The following is a 19413-nucleotide window of genomic DNA, read 5'->3' as shown; positions in this document are numbered from 1 at the left end:
GCATATCGTACAAGAGTTATTAGTAATTGGCTGGTAATTATTGTGTGCAAAGCTTTACTTTTTGTTTCTTTCTCTCCCTCTCTTTTCGATCGTGGAGGAAGCTTTTTTGAACATTAATCTTACACCTCATGGTAATTAATATTGATCCGCCTATTTGGAACAGTAATGCCCCATTAACATAGGAGTCCTTTATTTGTAGTGTTAGATTCGAACTGAGTTTCTCTACATCAGAGTGCAAATAACGAGGATGGTAACATGGTTCAACATATGAGCCAAAATTGGCGTTTCAGCATTGCGAGGATTTATTTCGAAATCAAAGACAGAATACGCAGCAACTAAGTGCATTTCCCTCAGTGTTAAGAGCTCGGGCGACTAAAGAAGTGGAGGAAGGGATTATTTAATATAAAAAAGATTATTTTCATATTCCTTGAAAATGCAGCCTACCACATTAAGCTCGACATAAAATTTTGCTAATTTATATAAAAATAAAAACAAAAAAATGATGATGGTGCCAAATAGGTTTTAAATAATTATTCCTATTTCAAAGTGTTTTATGCAGAGGATGCCCATGATGAAGTTTCTTCCAAGGCCTAGAGAGAAGATATTAACTAATAAATACATAATTATGAAACCTATTACATTAATTAATGTATCTAAATTCTTTCCACCTACTAGAATTCTTTTTTGCATATATACCTTTCTAAATATAGAAAATTGCATGAATATCTTTGTAAAGTTGCTATTTGCATGTATACCCTTATAAATATTTTTATTTGCACGTCTACTCATTAAGGATATTTAGTCATTCTAATTTGAAACTGTTATTTTTTTAACGGCATTAGATGGCGTGGGTATATATGCAATAACAAGAATAAAAAAGGGTAGAATAGCAAAACAAGTGTTTTAAGAGGGTTTATATGCAAATATCAATTTGAGAAGGGTATTCATGCAAAATTTGATATTTAGGAGGGTATTCATGCAAAAAATCCTAATAAATTATTGTTGAACAACAGATTGCATTTGAGATATATATTTATACGCGCGCGTGTGTGTGTATATGCTTCTTTGAAAATATGATAACGAGAACTTATGTGTATGTTATTTGTATAAGATTTTCGAGTATTGATACGATATTCATATTATATTGCCAATTGATTATTCGTTATGAATTGAGATCATTATTGTTCACGAATATTGAGGTTGCAATAATTTTTTTTAGACCTAGCATATTTTCTATAGCTCTGCCCTAAGAAGTGTGTAGCGATGTCGCGTTCTGAATCCGGATGCAACATAACAAATTATATAATGTTACTAATTTTTAAAATATTAATTTATTAAATTCATTGTATAGAGGAATGAAGTGATTCTTGCTTATCATTCTTTTCATCTCTATCCTTGCGTGTCCTCGTAATCAGCCTAAAAGCTCCTTCCATGGATTCCATGCAACAAGGAGACTCAAACAAAGGAACAAGATCTTGTATCCCGACATGCCTAATTCCTTGTCGCTTGTTGTAAGTCTGTCAAGTGCCATCCATGAGTAAACCTTATTCTATCCGCATAGCCGATGCATATCCTCCATCTTGTTTGTACTATTCTTTTAACTAGGAAACAAAACTGGCCGAGTAGTTCCAACACCTGGGTCTTTATCATATTGTTTGTTTGGATTTTCCTTCCCTAATAAAACTTAAACACTAGCTAAGAAACTATACCCCTCCACAATGTCTTGGAAAGGGCCAAACAACACTAGATTCGGTGCCTAAATTAATGGAAAGCAATCTAGTTTTCTATAGCCAAAGCCTTGGCCTTGTAGGGCGGTCTTCCAAGGTGTTGCAGGATCCCTTGCTGGATTTCCAATAATGCATTGGCTTCTTTCTAGAAAGTAAGAAGGTTTAGAAGAATGAATGCAGAAGCCCCTTGTTTTGCAGGAATCCGGGTGCTCGGGTGCACCAAAACCAATTTCCTTCAAAGGTGGCCCTACTACTAACATCATCACCATGCTCATTTCCTTTATATATTTTCCCTTTTTTGAACCTCTACAGATTGGTACACAGAGGAAAACTAGTCTAAGATGCCGTCTTACTGTTGGGTTCTTCATTTTTGCATGCATGGTGTTCGGCAGGCTTTGGTTGCTATATATCATTGGTTCTGGGCCATTAGAGATGCATTTAGTTCTGGTTTTGGATTGATGAGAACCTCTTCTGGAAATCTATTCCATCACTATCAACTCTTCTTGGATTAGGTGACAACTTGATACTATATAGTGGGGTATTAAACTTGGAGGACTGGCCGAAGAAGACCTGATGGAAAAATATTGTAATTAAATATACGTTCTTAGCTTGGTAAGGATGGGGCTGCATTAGAGGTGATAATTTATGATTCGATCCATCAACCCGACTCATGAATGACCTGCTTTTAGCAGGTTTGGATTTGACATAAACGAATTTGGGTCATAAATGGGTAAACCTGTCTAAACCTGTTTATTAAATGGATTGGGTTTAGATTTAAACCATTGACCTGTTTAACCTATTTTAACTCTGTTTAATAATTGGGTTGGGTTATGACCTGACCCATTTAACCTATTTAAAATCTATTTAACCTGTTTAAAACTTGCCTAACCTGTTTCTAACATGTTTAACCTGATCTGCTTAACATTTTTAAATCCATTTAATCCGTTAAAAATCCATCTAACTTGTTTAACCTGTTTAATAAATGGATTATGTGGGTCGGATCGGGTTACTTATTTAATAAACAAGTCGAATTCAGATTTGAAATTTTGACTTGTTTAATAAACAGGTCAGGTTTGGGTTGATAAAATTTTGATCCAACCTGTGTCTGACCCGACCCGATTGCCACCCATAGCTTCATGGAACCAACAAATGTGGAAGGTCAAGCTTGCAAGTCTAGGTAAGGAGGAGGTCACCATCACAATCCAGTGGCACAAGTGGGTGAGGTTTGATCCATATTCTATGTGGAGAACTAGGTGCCTAATATGGTCTCCAAATGAAAACCAAACTCCAACCAGATCAGAAGTAGAACCCACCATATTAAATATGAATAAACCTGATAGACCCAGCTAAAAGTTAAAAGTTCAACACAGCCTCTTATATTAAGACAAAAATGGGAAAATGGAGCTATTACATCAGAATACTTGCTCTCTTGCTGGTGGGGAAGCAACTTATGAGACAGTGGTCAAGCTTAGTATCAACTTGGAATCAATTTAAACTTCCCAATCCGGCTAGAGAATGAAACCAACTACCTAAAGCCAAATCCAACCCTAGTAAAACTTCTCAATCTGATCACAATGTGGGCCAGGTTGAGATGGGTTGCTGACTTGGATCTTATCTTAGTTGGGTTTTGATGGTATGTTTATAAATGGGATTAGATTTGGTTTGTCTCACAAGTTTATTACAGATTTACTTTGCTCATTCATTTGAGAGATGGGTTGTCATCTTCCCCTTAGCTAATCTCTTCTTGGGCATATAGCTCAACAGTGTCTTCATTTAAGGAAATCTTCCTGATGAATATCAAAATATAGATTTTTATCATCTTGCACGTCATGATAATATTTTTTTGATTCTCTCATTTTGTACAAAACTCACATAAATCATATCTCAAGAAGTTTTAGATAAAATTTTGCTAATTCAAGCAAATATTACCCTTTTCTGATACATTTTTGAGCCCCAAAATGTCTTCCCTAAAGAAGTACTTTCACCCTACTAGAGCTTGTGATACTTCGGATCCCACGTTGTATTTATCGTCCCTTAGCCACATCCCACTTGGCTAAAAAATAAGTGCTCCTTTTAATGGTCATCTAAGCAACCTTTTTCACTTTAAAAAATAAAAAAAATATATCATATAAAGCTTGACTACACTAATAACGGTCGTTGTTTCTATGTAATGCCACATTACAAATTTTTCCTACTGGTAAGAGAATGGCAAATTACGATTCTAGTGAAATCCTCACATACATACATACATACATACATACATAGCTGTTTATCGTAAGCCTCTTTGGTTTGTGTGAGAGAAGCAAGAAAGAAAGGAGAGAGTCTGAGTCTAATTTGTTTTTTCTTCCATGTGGGACTTTGATCACAGAAGGCATGAAAATGAGCAAAGAAGGCTTGAAGTTGTATATATAGGCATATTTGTAAAAATCTTCTATATTTTTTATTGTCCTTTTTTGTTTTTGGATAAGGCTCTCTTTTCCATTGAGCTATCCAAAATATATTTTTCTTTTATGCTCTTTGAACATGATTTGTTATTTTGTAGTTATCTTTTATTAAATCCATTGGACCTGTTGTTGGAAGAGTTTTACCCCTTGCTCTGAGCCCACATACTAGCTTATGAGCTGAACCATGGAAATGTCACTGGTTCTCAGCACAAGGCCAAAGAAAATTCTTTCGATGTGGAAATTAAGTTCTACTTGAAATGAACATATTGAATCAGAAAGGTAAGAAATGAATCTTAGCACCTTAAATCCATGAACCGGAACTTGTCACTACAAAACTTTTGAGCAAAGAACTTGTCACTACAAAATCCCACTCAGCCAAGATAACATGATCATGCAAACAAAATGATCGATCCCTCTGAGAACTCATTTGTTCCACAGTGCAAACATGGGAAGCTGGTAAGCCACTTGAAACCCTGTCGGCCGAGCTTCAGCTGTCATCCAGTCCATATTCCCCCTAACTCCTCCATGCCCATTACCATTCTGATCACTGTTCTCATGTTTCAGTGCATTTAAAGGGACAGCATGCCCCCTCCCTGGCCTGCCGCTTCTTGTGGAGTCTGCATTGCTCATGGAAGAAGAAACAACAGAGTTCACGACGCTTCGAGCTGAATTGGGGGGCTCCAATGGCTCATCATGCCTCCCGGTGAGGATAGTGTGCTCTCCAAGAGAAAGGGAGTTCTTGGGGGATCGTTTCGCAAGATCACCAGCGATGAGGCTTGAGCTCGAGCAAATGCGTTTAACATCATACTTTGTGATATCAAAGTTGGTCACTGCATTCAGTCCTCTGAACTTGATGGCTGCAATGTCGTAGGCCTCTGCAGCTTCCTCCTGAGTGCCTGCACTTACAAACTATAATTACATGGTGGTTCGAAGGCCTTCGAGCAATTTGATTTTTCTTTTCTTGAGCAAACAAGTAATGACTCACCAAGTAGAGTTAATACTGTTCCATTGCCATGAAATAAGAAAGACGCAAGAAAATAAAAAATGGCACGAAGCGTTGAAAACTACTAATGGATTACAACATTGACATGGACTCTCAGATTAAATTAAATAGGACTATTAAAATATCGCAAGAATAGTGCCATGAACTTTTCTTTGTTTTTTGGGAGGTATTTAGCAGAGTAGAAGATAGAGTAATACAACCATCTTGGTATACAGAAAACTTGCAAAAATAAAACAAATAAAATGGGACTATTGGTATTGCTTGTTTGTAGAGGAGCAACTCACTGAAAGTTCCAAGGTACAAGTCCTTGTTGCCTGCAACCCTCCCAATTCTAGCTTGCCACCTCCCATGTTGGTGATGCCTATAGATACATAGACAGAAGGAGAAAGATATGAGACAGATTGAGAGTTTGTAATGGAAATTTCATGATGGAAGCTTGAATGTGGAAAGTAGTAAACAAACTGAGTTTTGATATTAATGAACTTGTTTGAAGAGAACCTTGTGACCCCTCTGTACATAGATGCACCTCGAGAAAAACCACTGCTGTTCCTGAAGTCATCCAAGAGAAAAACTTAAATTGTATAAAAATGGCAGAGGATTGTTCATATTTCTTCCATATCAGTTAAGAGACACACATATGCAGTGATGATGAAGGAATCAAAATTCACAAAGCAAAGATGTTCTTGTTCAACAACAAAAGTAAAATGATATTGAGATTAAATACCCTAGCTTCACAAGTAAGATGTGTTTGGAAGTAAAATAAAAAGGGAATTCCATCAATGCATGAATCAATCTCTTTAAACAGTGTCAGAAAGAAGCATAAAAAGGCAATTTTATCTATTTAAAAAGAAGGGTGCATTTGTATATCACCTACAAAATAAGCCACAAAAAAAGTTGAAGATTTTCGGTCATACATAAAACAAATGATAGAGGTATATAAACCTTCTTAAATAGGCTACAAACTCCTGCCTTGTCATGTTCTTCATCTCTTCTATCTCTTTCTCATAACTGCTAAGCTGAGAACAGTCATGAACAGAACAGTTAACTGGTTAAGATGGAATATACAAGCAACAATTTGTGTCCTCCACTGGATTACAAAATAAAAGAAACTGAAACAGAGGAAAAAAGCAACAACTTACTGAAAAATTTAATTGAGTGGTTGGACCCCAGTATTTGAGTGCAGCTAAATCATATGCCCTTGCTGCCTTCTCTTCCTTATCATAACCCCCTAAAGCAGACAGGGGAAAGCAAAATGTACATTACTACACTCTAAGGTTAGTGATAAGAAATGACAATGTGGTTGAAAAAAAAAATCATCAAGAGTAACCTTCGATCTTACCTAAGTAAACTGTTCGTGTGCGGTCCTCCATCAAAAGAACAAGGAGAAAAAAAGGAAACAAAAGACTCTAATGTTAGTATCTAATACCACATTCCTAAAACCACTAATCTTCAAGATTTTTTTCGTTCAACACAGATGTCTTTTATTGTCTACCTTGTCTACCCTTTCTAGTTTGACCTTCTTTCCTGCAACTGTTGTCCCACAGATGGGCTTCATATCTTCCTGTCCATCTATGCCTATAGAAGCCAAATAATAACATTAGTTATGATAAATAGTAACAAATATATATATAAATATATATATATATATATATATATATATATATATATATATATATATATATATATATATATATATATATATATATATATATATATATATATATATATATCATACAAAATGCAGTCCAACAGGCCCACCTGGTGACTCCTCTATACTGAGAGGTCCTTTGGCCAAAAGTTTCACTGGATTTACGTGGAATTGGCTCTTGGTTCATCGGCTTCGCCACCAGATAGTTTCGAGCACTGTCAGAAAAATGTGATGAGGCAGCTGGAATAATTTCATTAGCTCCAAAAGGCACACTTGGACTCATTGAAAGAGTTAGAGATTGGGAGTTGCATTCAAAGGCCTCAGCCAATTGCTTCTCCATTGGTGTAGACAAATTCTGCCTCAGCCGAGACTTGAATCCTGATATGGATGCTGCACCATCTAATCCCACACTGTATGTTGAGTTAGTAACGGGGTTGTGGTTGGGCATGAGAAATTGGGGCTTGAGGTTGTAAGTTTGATCAAATGATTGCTTAGACTGGTGGAAGGACTGAAAAAGTTTATACGAGTTTTGTATCTCTTCTTCTTTCTCCTTGTTTCCATTGCTAAATGATGGAGGCATGTTAATATTGATGCTAGGACTAGTTGGGTTATGGTAGTAGAAGTCATGGAAGGAGGAGATGGATTGATGGCTCTGGCTCTCTTTATTGATGTTCTCAGAGTACCCACCCAAAAGGTCTTCTAGCTTTGGCCCTTCTCTTTCCTCATCAGCACTCTTGTTGGTGAATGTGGCGGCCATGGAAGCCTCATAATTCCAATCTACAAACACAGTATCTTTTTGAGTTATTCAATTTTCTAATTTGGCATAAATTGATCCAATATGGAGAGAAAATAAAAATGGGATACCCCCACATGAATAGATAGATTTGGTGATAATTAAAGGCACTGGCAGAAGAGCGCAATCTAAGAATAGTGCAGAGAGAACAAATACTCTGCATCCATCATGTACTTAATAGATTAATTGGACCTTGCAATTTTTAAACCAACAAAAAGAAAAAAAGGAAAGAAGTCTACATGATCATTATGACAAGAGATAATGACATAATATTTATACAAATAACAGCACTAGGGAAAATAAGCAATAACAATGCATGGAAGAGATGAAAGACATGGAAGACACAAATCAGCAAAACAGAGAGAAGAGCTTTTAACAGTTGCATAGGTCCATCCCTTCTCATATATTACATGAATTTCTCTCTCTTGGATATTTAAGTTTGATGGATTTTGCTTGGAGTGAGAACATAATTCAGCATGGCCAATGATCTCACCATTTAAAAAAAAAAAAAAACAGTGGCCAATGAGAAAATGGGGCGAAATATAATTTTCAGAATAACTTGACCAAAACAGAGGGAGAGAGAGATCTCCAAGAGCAAAAGAATAGCTAGAAGTAGTACAAGTTCACATAAATGAAAGATGGAAGCACGCCTTCGAAGAACAACCATGAGAAATGGTGCTACGAACTTAAAAATAGATCAAAAGAAAGCAAAATGATAAAAGCCTCAGGGGCTAAAACCTACAGAAGGGATGCCAAGAGCCCAAGGAGCCAAACGATTCGACTAGGACTCATTACTCAATATATTACAGTAGGTTTTCAAACCTCCGATTGATTGCATGATATCAACGGGAGAGAAGAAAATCCAATTAAAACTTCCAGAAGTGGATCCAAAACTTGATGACCAAAGCTGGAAAAGTGAAAGAAAGATGCCAACTTAGAAGTAGAAGAGACTAGAAGACAGCTAACATAAGCACGCCATAACAAATAACAAGAGGATGGCATTCTGATCTTTTTTAAAAGAAAACAGCAGAAAGCGTAGTAGGAATTCAAGAGGATTAGGACTGAGAGTTGTACCTGGTGCACCATGAGGAGGCTTAGAGAGTGGCTCCAAGAGGCAGAGAGAACCATCAGAGCATATAGGCAAAAGAGGCAAAGGAGTACCAAGGCCCACATTCCCGCCACCCTCTCCACCACCTGCAAAGCCTTCCTCTTGGTGGTGGTGGTGGTGGTGGTGGTGGTTTTGGTGGTTGTGGGGGTGGTGATGAGGGGAGAGAGGGAGATAAATGTCCATGGTAACGGAAGAGAGCTTCGGAAGATGGCTAAAGCCCAGAAGCCTAAGTTAAAGGATCATGGACAGCTCTCTCTCTCTCTCTCTCTTCTTCCTCCTCCCTAGTTTACATATTCTTTTTGGTGCTCAAACTCCAAAAATGGACTTGCATGAGATGAGCATTGAAACCAGACTGGAGAAACTTATTTTTGGCTTTGGGTGTCGCTCTCTCCTCCTGTCTCTCTGGTGTCTACCCCTGTACGAGGGCTGTAACTCTTGCCTCCTTGGAGATCGTTCCCTGGGTCCACCCTATACGCGTCCTGCAGAGCAATTCCTTTTTACCCGCGATAAACTTGAGAAGCCATGGCAGCTTCACGACTCCAAAAGATTTCACTTCTTTATTATTATATATAAATATATATAATTCTAAAATTTATTTTATTTATATTAGTTTTAAGATCTTAGTTGTAAAGGAGAAAAAAAAAATACTGAGTAGTTTTTCTCTCTCTTCTCCTCTTGCCTATACTACTTAACACTATTCACATCCAGAATTTCTTCTATAGAAAATTTATGTATTCCTAAAAGAGAAACATCAAAAAAAATAACTCTCTTTCATTCTTTTCTTGCACCAAAAATACTTAAATAGTAATTTTATGTGTTTTTTCTATTATGATCGAACACTTGACCTTAAACATATTCCAAAAGTGGAAAAATACATAGTTCGGCCTCTTTCGAAGCAACTTATGAAACTTCAAAATTCTATTTATTATTCTTTATTTTATCAATCTATAAATAAAATTTAATTTTTTATATGTTTATTTTTTGTTTTAAGCAAATTATTCAGCCTCAAATTTTAGGATGCAAGAGCATGAGCATCACTGCATTCCTTATATATTCATGTATTGATATTCCTTCTAATCATCCGAGTTTGTTCAAATCCTTACCTAGATTTAAAATGTTATGTGCCAGCAGAAGGAAAAACACAATGCAGGTACATTCTCTTACAAATATTTAATTTCAGATCCTAAGACTTTTAATTGCAGAAGAGTCATTTGCCTCTCCTATTGGAAAAAAGTTGGTGACCATTATGAGGTGAAAACAAAGTTTCCAGGCGCTTCTGATTTTGAGATTCTAAGATTTCATAATAAGTTCTGGTTGAACACTGAGCAAACACTAGTGTGCGTGTTTTGAAGCAAAAGACTATGAAGTATAAGATTTTCTTACAAATCCAAACTCTCAATATATCTAATCTCTAGAACATTCAATTATTCTCTTTCCATAAAATTACAAGATAGATATCACATAATAAGTTAATTTAGATTCAAACCAGTATTCCTAAATAATTAGATTAGGTTATATATATCCGATGTCCTAAATCGATTTGAACTCAATAAATTCAAAGACATACTCAACATAAACAATTTTAAGGACACAATGCATTGGATCTCTACTATTGTTAGTCCTGCTAGTCACAATATCAGGCCATAGTAGGTAATCTATCTCGAGATAAGAATTACAAGTACCAAGTTCAAATCCTTGCATTCTAGAAGGTGTTAACCGGTTGAGAATTGGATGTTGGATGTCAATAACATAGGAATCCAATCTCATCCTCAGCCTCTAACATCCGGACTTTTCTTTTTTGGATGATTTAAATTAATCAAGTATAAATACATATATAGAAATCAAAAGATGAAATATAAAAAAAGCTGTTCAGAAAAATCTATCTAAAAAATCTATAATATAGATCTCATACATAAGATGCCATTCAATCAGATATACCGTAAATATGTGAAATCTTAGGAATGCATTGTTTTTGCCAATAATTTTATAAAAATAGATAAAGTTTCGAGATCTGAATTATCCATAGAATAACTCTAGTAGAGTCTCTCTCACGGCTTCCATGGTGCAACAAAGTGCATAAACGGGCGTTCCATGGTTCGGTTGCCTAATAACTTGTTCCGAGAATGAACCATACTACTACGGTAGGCTTTTGGACAAAAGCCAAAGGATTACGTTGGACAGTGGCCAAGAAAAGAGAGGAGCTCAAAGGCAGCAACTGACATACGTCACGTCGTCACCAGAGAGATAGAAGTGAGAGAGATATAAACGCCAAGGGGGCGGAAGGCAGCGATTTCCCTCGAAGGCCGTGCCTTTAACCCCCTGCCGGGGCCTAAGCCAACTGCAAATAAAAGACAGAGGCGCTGCAGACGTGAACCGGATGAGATGCAGGGCTGGGTTGGCTGCGTTCCCGAGGCGATTCCTTCGTGTCAAACGGACAAAGCCCGTGGGAATTCTCAGCTCGCGGAATCGGAAAGAGATGGGCGTGGGGCGGTGAGAACCGGATTTTTCTTCTTTTTTTTTTTTGGTTGGTAGAAAGGGCCGCTCGTGTTTCTCTGATGTAAATGCAGCAGTGGAAGCAAGAGTCAAAAAAATAACAGAGCAATGGAGGAGCAGCCTCTCTGATGAAGAATACCGAATACGTTTTGTTTTGGAGATTTTTTTTTTTACTAAAATATTTTTGTTTAAAAAAACTAATATTTAGATATATAATGGCTAAGAAAATAAATTTTATATATTTAAAAATGGCTTATATTTGATTAAGCATATATTTTTATAAAAAAATTATATAAAATACTTTTTATTTTTTAATAAAGAAAAAATATATTCTATTTTATCTACAAGTTTAAGAATATTTGTAAAAAAAATTTCTCTATTTTTTTTTATTTGCCGTACTTTTTCCCATGCTTCCTTCCAGAGAAGAGCTTCTCGCAGCGCTATTCCCGCTCTTGGTCCATCTGCACACTTGTTTAGAATTGATAGCCGTTGGAACAATTTCGAGAGTCGAGACTGCTTTGTGAAAAGTAAAAAATTAATAGTTATTTAGTAAAAATAATAGTTATTTAGAAAAAGGATTCGTTTTTTCGAGTATCAAGTCCAGCTGGGCATTGCTTTGAGCAAAATACTCATAAGCCATAATAAGGTGACACTCAACATTTATTCGCACCAAATAGTTTTTTAGCCTCAACAACCTGGAGCGTAAATAAAGATGGACCACAATTTCATATTGTCCAAGATCTCAGATTGGATCTAATTCAGCTACAGTGTATACAAAAATCTCAGTCATAGTATCTCAACCAATGTAATACATTGTATGAACTGATATTTTTAAATCATTTTTTTTACTTCTAATGCTTGGTGTGAGGAGCTGGTGTACTAAAAAAAGTTAAAAAAAAAATTAATTAGTACATCTCAATATTAAGATATGTTTTGAAACCTAAACATAGTACCAAGAAAATGCTTCAGGGCCAAAGGACGATAGAGAATTAGGCCATATTTGATATTGCTATTGGTAAGAGGGCTTTTCGAAAGTAGCTATGGCAAATATAACTTTTACAAAAAGTAATTTATTGTTTGATAACTACATTTCTAAAGTATTGTAAAACGTTAATATATACTTAGTAACCATATTGAGAAAGTATTTTTGATATGATAATAATAAAAGATATTGTATAATATTGTAAAAATACAATGTAATATTACATACTATTACGTAATATAATATATAATATGATATAATATTATAATGTAACAAAATATCATTATAATATAGTGTGATATAATATAATATAGTAATATATTGTTACAATATAATAATATGTTATTACATTTTAAAATATTATACATTGTATAATATTACTGCAATGTAATATAATATTATATTTATAGTATAATAATATGATATGATATTATATAATCAATATAACTATGAGATTTGTTCACAAATATTTTGAAATTTTATTGAAGTCAAAATAGGTTCCAACCACAAGCTATAAAGTACTTTTGAAAGCCCTTTCTTCCCACTCCCTCGCTCATGTTCCGGCCGCCGCCTTCTTCCTCTCTCTCCCTTTCTTCTTCTCTCTCTTTCTACTATGCCATGGGAGCATACTATACTATCCCACGAACTAGCCGGCACAGATGCTAGTTCCAGTACTGCTTTCCTTGCTTGTTACCCTAGTTACAACGTTGCTTTTGCAACCATACCTAGTTAAAGGCAAATTGATACATGCATTCAGGACCCATGTTCTTATTTCCCGGGGTTTCTAGTGCAACCAAGTTCCACACCATCCTTAAGCAACTGATGCGAGGAAGACCATCATCCAAAGCATACTAATGGCAATACCACCCGCCATTGGTACCTAGCTAATGCATCAACATTCAATTGATGCTTGGAGTTCATTTTCAATGCTCTTTCTGACGCCATTTGCTCACCGTGGGCATCTTTTTGATGTCATTGTTACGCTATCAGAAGCTAGTAGATCCATCCATGATCCTTGTATGTGCCTCTGGAGTGGCTGAAACATTTCATAAGCTCAGCATTAATAGCAAACCAACCTCACCAACCATGGATTCAGCCGGCGGCCATGCTAATTCCAGAATTCACCAACTTGAAACTCAGTTGAGCGAGGTCTTGGAAGCTTTGAGATAACTAAATTGCAGCCTAGCAGCGAACACAACCTATTACGCAATATACAACAGAAATCTCCCCATTCAGGCTAACATAACAAATGGTTCAGGTTGACCCGTGACCCGCCTACACCCAACCCGACCCATTTTAGAGGACCGTAGGGCCGAGTCGGATTCTAAAATTATACCCATTCTATTTTCTGGATCGAGTCTGAATTACTAGATTTAAATCCGACTCGACTCATTTGAAATTTGGATAATTTTGGATTTTCAATCCTACGACCTGACCCGATCCGATCCGATCCGAATCTATAAAATTATTTATTTGGGCCCGTGGAAATGCAAATAAGTTCTAAAGCCATAAATGGCTTGACCCGATTCGGATCCAATCCGGACCCAATATAGACTTGAATGATCCGTTGGGTCCAAAATTATAATAGTGGATTCGATCTGACCTAACTCGGTTTTCTATTGGATTGAATCTGTGTCTAAAATTAGAATCCAAATAAGAAATCAAGTTGGATCGGAGCCGATCCAACCCATTTGAACCTCTAATTCAAGCTTATGGCCAAGAGTACAGCACTGGCAACCCTCCAGGCATCCATGGCTGAATTGCCGCTATCCTACGTGAAATCTATAACCTAGTGAAGACAAATATGGCAGGCAACAAGACAAAATTGTCCTTCTCACTGTAGATGACTTCTTTGGAAAGGTGGACCCAGCGACTTTCCAGGATCGAGCTGCCTCAACTGCCAACTATTTCGTTTATCATCATTTTTCTAATTGGAAACAGGTCTAATTTTGAGAATTTTCGATGAATTGGAAAGTTAGTCAGTTTCATACCAAAATACCTTCTAAGCCATTTTTAATGAACTTTTGAAGATGTTATTCTTATGGCTCATCCTGCTACTGTAAAAATTTGTGCTCCATGGACACTCATGAGTCAAATGTCATCACATGGTCATGCTTCGCCATCAATTTAGCTTCCCTAAAAGTCGTGCATGATACGTTGGTACTAGTCCTTTGCTCTTGTCATGTCCTAGGGCATGTTCTTTGAAAGGTAAAAATTACCTAGAAACCTGTATTTTTCTGTATAAATATTTTTCAGACAACATGTAGATGAAAAATAATTTATTCATTTTTTTATGCATTAAAAAATAGTTCTAAAACCTGTTACTAATGTTCTTTTGCATTACTACTTTTATGGGTAAGTTGCTTAGATCCATCCATATTTTCCACAATACACTTTATTATATAAACATTATTATATATAATAATATTATTATATTATATATTTCATATAAATAATATATATTTTATTTTATAATGTATAATATAATAATATTATTATTATAGGGCTAGGAATAAAATAAAAAGTTATTGTTTAGATTGATAGAAAAATGGCTTATCCACCTCCTAAGTGGATAAAATTTTTCTCTCATTTCATAAGTAAGTGTTACCTAGAAGAAAATAAATTCTCTACCTAAAGAAAGATAAAAATATGAGTATATTGGTCAACAAAAAAATTAACCAATATCTTGAAAATATTTACCTATCAAAGAATAGGCCTTAAACAAGGACTTTTCTATCTTGCAGTAAAAGATTTATCATTGAAATTAAAATAAAAAATAGCAATCATAACAAACTTTACCTGAACTTTTTTTTTTTTTTGATAATAGATTGTAATCTGGGATCCTATTTTGGGCTTGCCACTAAATCGGCCTCGTCTCACCAAAAACTCAATCTAAACTTAACTTCTTTCTTTGCAGGCCTGAGTCTTGCGTTACTCTAGTTTGGTTGGACCCTTTTTTTTTTTTTTTTTTGCTGAAACGGATGTACCATACATTATGTATACAAATATATACAAAAAATAAAAAAATAAAAAGTTTCGGAATGCACGGGGTTGCTTGGACTTTTTCACCTGTAATTTTTTGCTTTTGTTTCCTTTCGTTGTTTTAGTTGTGATTTTTTTCAGATTTCGTCCTCCATTTTGACATCATCTCCTTGAGAGCTGTCCTATTACTTTGGGATCGTGATCTGAATGCAATCTCATTCTGAACTTCCTCCAATCGAAAGGCCGAGGAGGAGACCACCTTGGAGTGAGTCAACTTTAATTTCTCATGCCAATTTAAGTGCCCGTGGGCTCCATCCAATTAATCACGAAGGGCTCGTTTGGTTCGCGGGAAGCATTTTCCCTTCTAGGAATATAATTTTTGGAAAACAAATTTTCAGAAAGAGAATGCCTAGAAAAGTACTTTTGGCATGTTTGATTGACCATAGAAAAGTGACAAATTTCCAAAGTGCTTATGTTTGGTTGGCCATCCACTTTCCTTAGAAAGTTATGTATAATTCCTATTATACCCTTAATAAAAATTAGGTCTTTAATGCCTCTTTAATGCTTATTTAATGCTGAAGAGTCTTTTTGGAAAAAAGTAAAAATAGAGTGATTCCCGTCTAATGGAAAAGTAACTTTTCCATGTTTTTCGTGGGAAAGACTTTCCTATGAAATGTGGAAATCATATTCCTATGGGAATAGAACTTTTCCGTCTCTCTCCTTTGAAAACTCCAACCAAACAAGAGGCATCTCATTACTTTCCCATTGACCACACTTTTTCCCCTTCTTTTCCCGCAAACCAAACGGGCCCGAACAGTCATGATTGGAAGACAAGTCCTCTCAAATCCGAAGTCACAAAGGAAGAGAATCCCGATCCAATATTAATTAATTTTAATCTATATGGTAGGTTGTGGTATGAAACACTAATCTCTTGGGGCCATATGGTTATAGAAATTAATTTACAAAAAAAATGATTGTAGGTGTTAAGGATAATGGGTCTACCTTGGTTAAAGAGGTTAGATGTTAGGATTGTTTCATTTTATTGTCTATTGAGCTTTGAGCCTAGTTCCCCTATGTTGAGATTTAAGATTTTATAATTCTTTCTTTAGGTAATCAAAAGAATATTTGTTACAGTTAGGTACATATACTGCCATCCGGTCTGCAGCACTATTATCTTGTAATTCTTTTTCAAATGAAAATATTATTCATTTGCTTTTAAAATAACGAACCTAATCATGTACATAGCACATTGTTTTTTGGGCACAATGTTAGAAGGGAGCAGATGGATAGCTTCAAAGAACATAGGCGTGTTTTATTTTGTTTATATAGTCTATTACATCATATTGTAGGTTGGCCGCACCGAGTCAATCAATTTATGATATGCAAACAGTATATGAAAACCTATGTGGGTGCTCATGGTCTTCTAATTATCTTTCGAACAAATAGCGCTCGTTAATGAGTGGTAATCTATTTTTTTTCCAAAAAAATGTGATTGTATTTTGTCCTTGGGGAAATCTACTTGCTTTTTAGAGGTTAACACATCATTAAACAACATTGACCAACTCCGCTCCAAACATGTGTTTGTTTTTCGAAAAGAAGATGGAGAAAGTAAGCTACCTCCACCATGTTTTATTTATTACTGTTTTGAAGAGATACTTACAGAGATAATGTTCTCGTATTGGTTTGTTCGGTTGATGTGTATATTGTCAGATAGTAAAGGAACATCATTTGGGGTCACATATATATTACGGAAGGCGAAAAGTGTGGTTGACTAGGTCGCCTCCTTTGCAACACATCACACCGCGCTTCTTTATGGGATGGCGGCACCCCCATTCCACAGGGTTTAGCCCGTATTTTGCATTTTGATTCTTCGGAGCATACTCGCATATATGGTGAGACGTCGATTTACCAAAAAAAAAAAAAAAGGGGACATGATAACTGCAGTGAATGCTCTGATGGCCACATGACAAACGAAGTCTAAAACACTTAACTTTGTTTACTCAATATGCTCTAATACTAACTTTTAGCCTTGCTCAAGCTAGCCAATCCTGTGCATGTCTTCATTTATCGTTCATTCCAGTTCAGCTGTTGCAACATTGAGATGTTTGATAGGCTCATGGCCATGTCTGTTTTTAGTGTCAAATAAGGAATTGTCCAAGTGGATAGGCAACTTGGGACTTTCTTTCTCTGATAACAACTACATAGTTAATTAAGAACTTAATTATTTGAACTGCAATGTATTACAAGAAGGAAGATAGGGGTTACAGCGCCCTTCTTGAATCGCACATCCCTCACACCGTCTATCGGATTTTGGAAGGTAAACTGATATTCTTATTTTGTCAAGAGCATGTTAATGCTATATGAATACACAAGAAGTACCTGAATATTAGTTGACATTCTATAATTTTTTTATGAGGATCCGTGCGGGTATATGTTTAGTTGCTATACTTATACAAAATTAAGAAATCTAAATAATATCTTCCAGCTAGCTTTTTAGGTAAGATCTGTATTATTACAAAATAATATCAGAGCGGATCCGACCCATAACCTATGTGGACTAGAAGATACTGCAGCAAGGATCTATTGAGGCTAACCACGAGCCGATTGTAGTGCTTGTTATTAGATTTGAATCCTTAGCCTGAAGAGGACGTCAGGGCATAAACGGGAGAAGTCTGTGAAGACCGTACGAGCTTATCTTTAGTCTCTATACTTATACAAGATCAAGTAGACTAACCATTTTGGGTGAGATTCTGGATTGTTACATTTATAGTTGATGTAGCACTTGTATATGGTCAAAAAAAAAAGTGGCAAATAAAAATTATGTTAAAAAGAAATGTAGATTTAGAAGCGCACACTTCATGGGGGATTTATATTTGATGTGCACCAGTGCATGTCTCTTATCGTGTAAATCTTGTCTTATAAATCATAAAAAAAAAAAAGAAGATTCGCATTTGTCATTTATCATGCACAAATTAAATTGTAAAACATATTATGCAAGCACACTTTTTCATTAAACTTTCCGTGATTAAAAATGCTGCCAGAGGCTAGAATTAATGAGAACCTGCTCTATGTCTGCTGAGGATCTTTCAGCTAGGAGTCCACTGAATGAGAAGTTTTGTCAAGTAATTGTTGTCGAAGGATGAAGAAGCTCAAGGAGAAAAGTTGCAGGCTCCACAAAATCTACTGCAACAGAGTTCGGTAACGATGTCGAGGCCAAGACCAAAAAAAAAGAGTTGAAGGCAGCACAAAAGAAATCTACAAAGAGGAAAGACATGAGCGAGAAGCATGAGGAGAAGGTTAATGCCCAGTGCTTCATGGGGGAAGTTCAGAGAGTGCAAGGATTACTTGGCAATCTCAGCATGTATGGAAGTATATAAATCAAATGAATCAAATTTGGATTTTTTTTTTTTGGACTGGACTAGATATTGAGCATTAACCTTGACAAAAAAAATGGAATGATTAAAAATTAATGATAAATCCTATAGATTGGAGATCCATACTATTGACTCTGATCTATGCTGCAAAGATACGTAGAAACTGACATATATTTACAATATAACAAAAGGATGGAGGGAATGGCATCGTAGGAACTGGTCGGATTCAAATAGATGGATACTAGTTTTGTAAACTTCTCTCATTCATTCACCATGATTTTATTACACAACAAAATAGTATCTTCTTTCATCATGTTAGGATGATAAACATCTTATGATGATTTAAATATTTAAAATTTATGAATTTTTGATCTACATATTTTAAAATATTAGAATGTCATGCTGCGTGTATGAAAGGCTGCATGCTAAGGGCCCAAATAAAGTTAACCCTGTGAGCAGGCGAAAGGCAGCGGATTTTCAAGAATAAAATGTTATTTTTGGAATGGGAGAAAAAAAAATGAACTTGAACTTTTGGGGTTTCCATGCATCCTCCAAAGTTATTACAACATGTATTGAACAAAAAAAATGTATGAGAGAGAGGTGTGCAAGTTGAAGGCTTTGTTGGGCTATTGAGAGAGCAAGATTAAAATTTTGGAGAGGGTTGCATGCATAAGGTTACCTATTAATTAATGTGAAGTGATTTGTGTTTGAAATTGTAACATAATTAGGACTTTGAATTTGTTTTTTTTGATTAATTTTAATAGCCTATATTATCTCTAAATAGAAATTATTATTATTTTTTATATAAAATAAAAATACAGATTATAACAAATAAAGTGGATTCTCAATTTAAATATCC

At 35.6% G+C, this 19413-nt stretch overlaps 1 protein-coding gene across 1 annotated transcript; it reads right to left on the bottom strand.

Moving 5' to 3' along the window:
• Window positions 1–4451: 4451 nt before the first annotated feature.
• LOC103704965 (AP2-like ethylene-responsive transcription factor ANT) lies at window positions 4452–9215 on the bottom strand. The gene is made up of 9 exons (XM_039129497.2): window positions 8690–9215; window positions 6933–7599; window positions 6667–6749; window positions 6514–6522; window positions 6314–6402; window positions 6117–6190; window positions 5673–5723; window positions 5459–5535; window positions 4452–5067 (listed from the first exon to the last, which is right to left on the bottom strand). The coding sequence occupies exons 1-9, from the start codon at window positions 8904–8906 to the stop codon at window positions 4595–4597; spliced, it is 1740 nt and encodes a 579-aa protein (XP_038985425.2). The 5' UTR covers window positions 8907–9215; the 3' UTR covers window positions 4452–4594.
• Window positions 9216–19413: the final 10198 nt, after the last annotated feature.

Source organism: Phoenix dactylifera, chromosome 5 (assembly GCF_051530095.1).
Source record: "Phoenix dactylifera cultivar Ajwa chromosome 5, Ajwa_hap1_PhDact_Kaust_v1.1, whole genome shotgun sequence".
Lineage (NCBI taxonomy): Eukaryota > Viridiplantae > Streptophyta > Magnoliopsida > Arecales > Arecaceae > Phoenix > Phoenix dactylifera.
Note: the sequence above shows the minus strand (reverse complement) of the source record. Positions and strands in the feature narration are given on the sequence as shown.

Coding starts and splice junctions, on each gene's coding strand:
- LOC103704965 (XM_039129497.2), bottom strand. CDS start 8,906: ATGGACATTTATCTCCCTCTCTCCCCTCATCACCACCCCCACAACCAC. Junction 6,750..6,932: donor CAGTATAGAGGAGTCACCAG/GTGGGCCTGTTG, acceptor TGGCTTCTATAG/GCATAGATGGACAGGAAGAT. Junction 5,068..5,458: donor CTTGTACCTTGGAACTTTCA/GTGAGTTGCTCC, acceptor TTGTAAGTGCAG/GCACTCAGGAGGAAGCTGCA.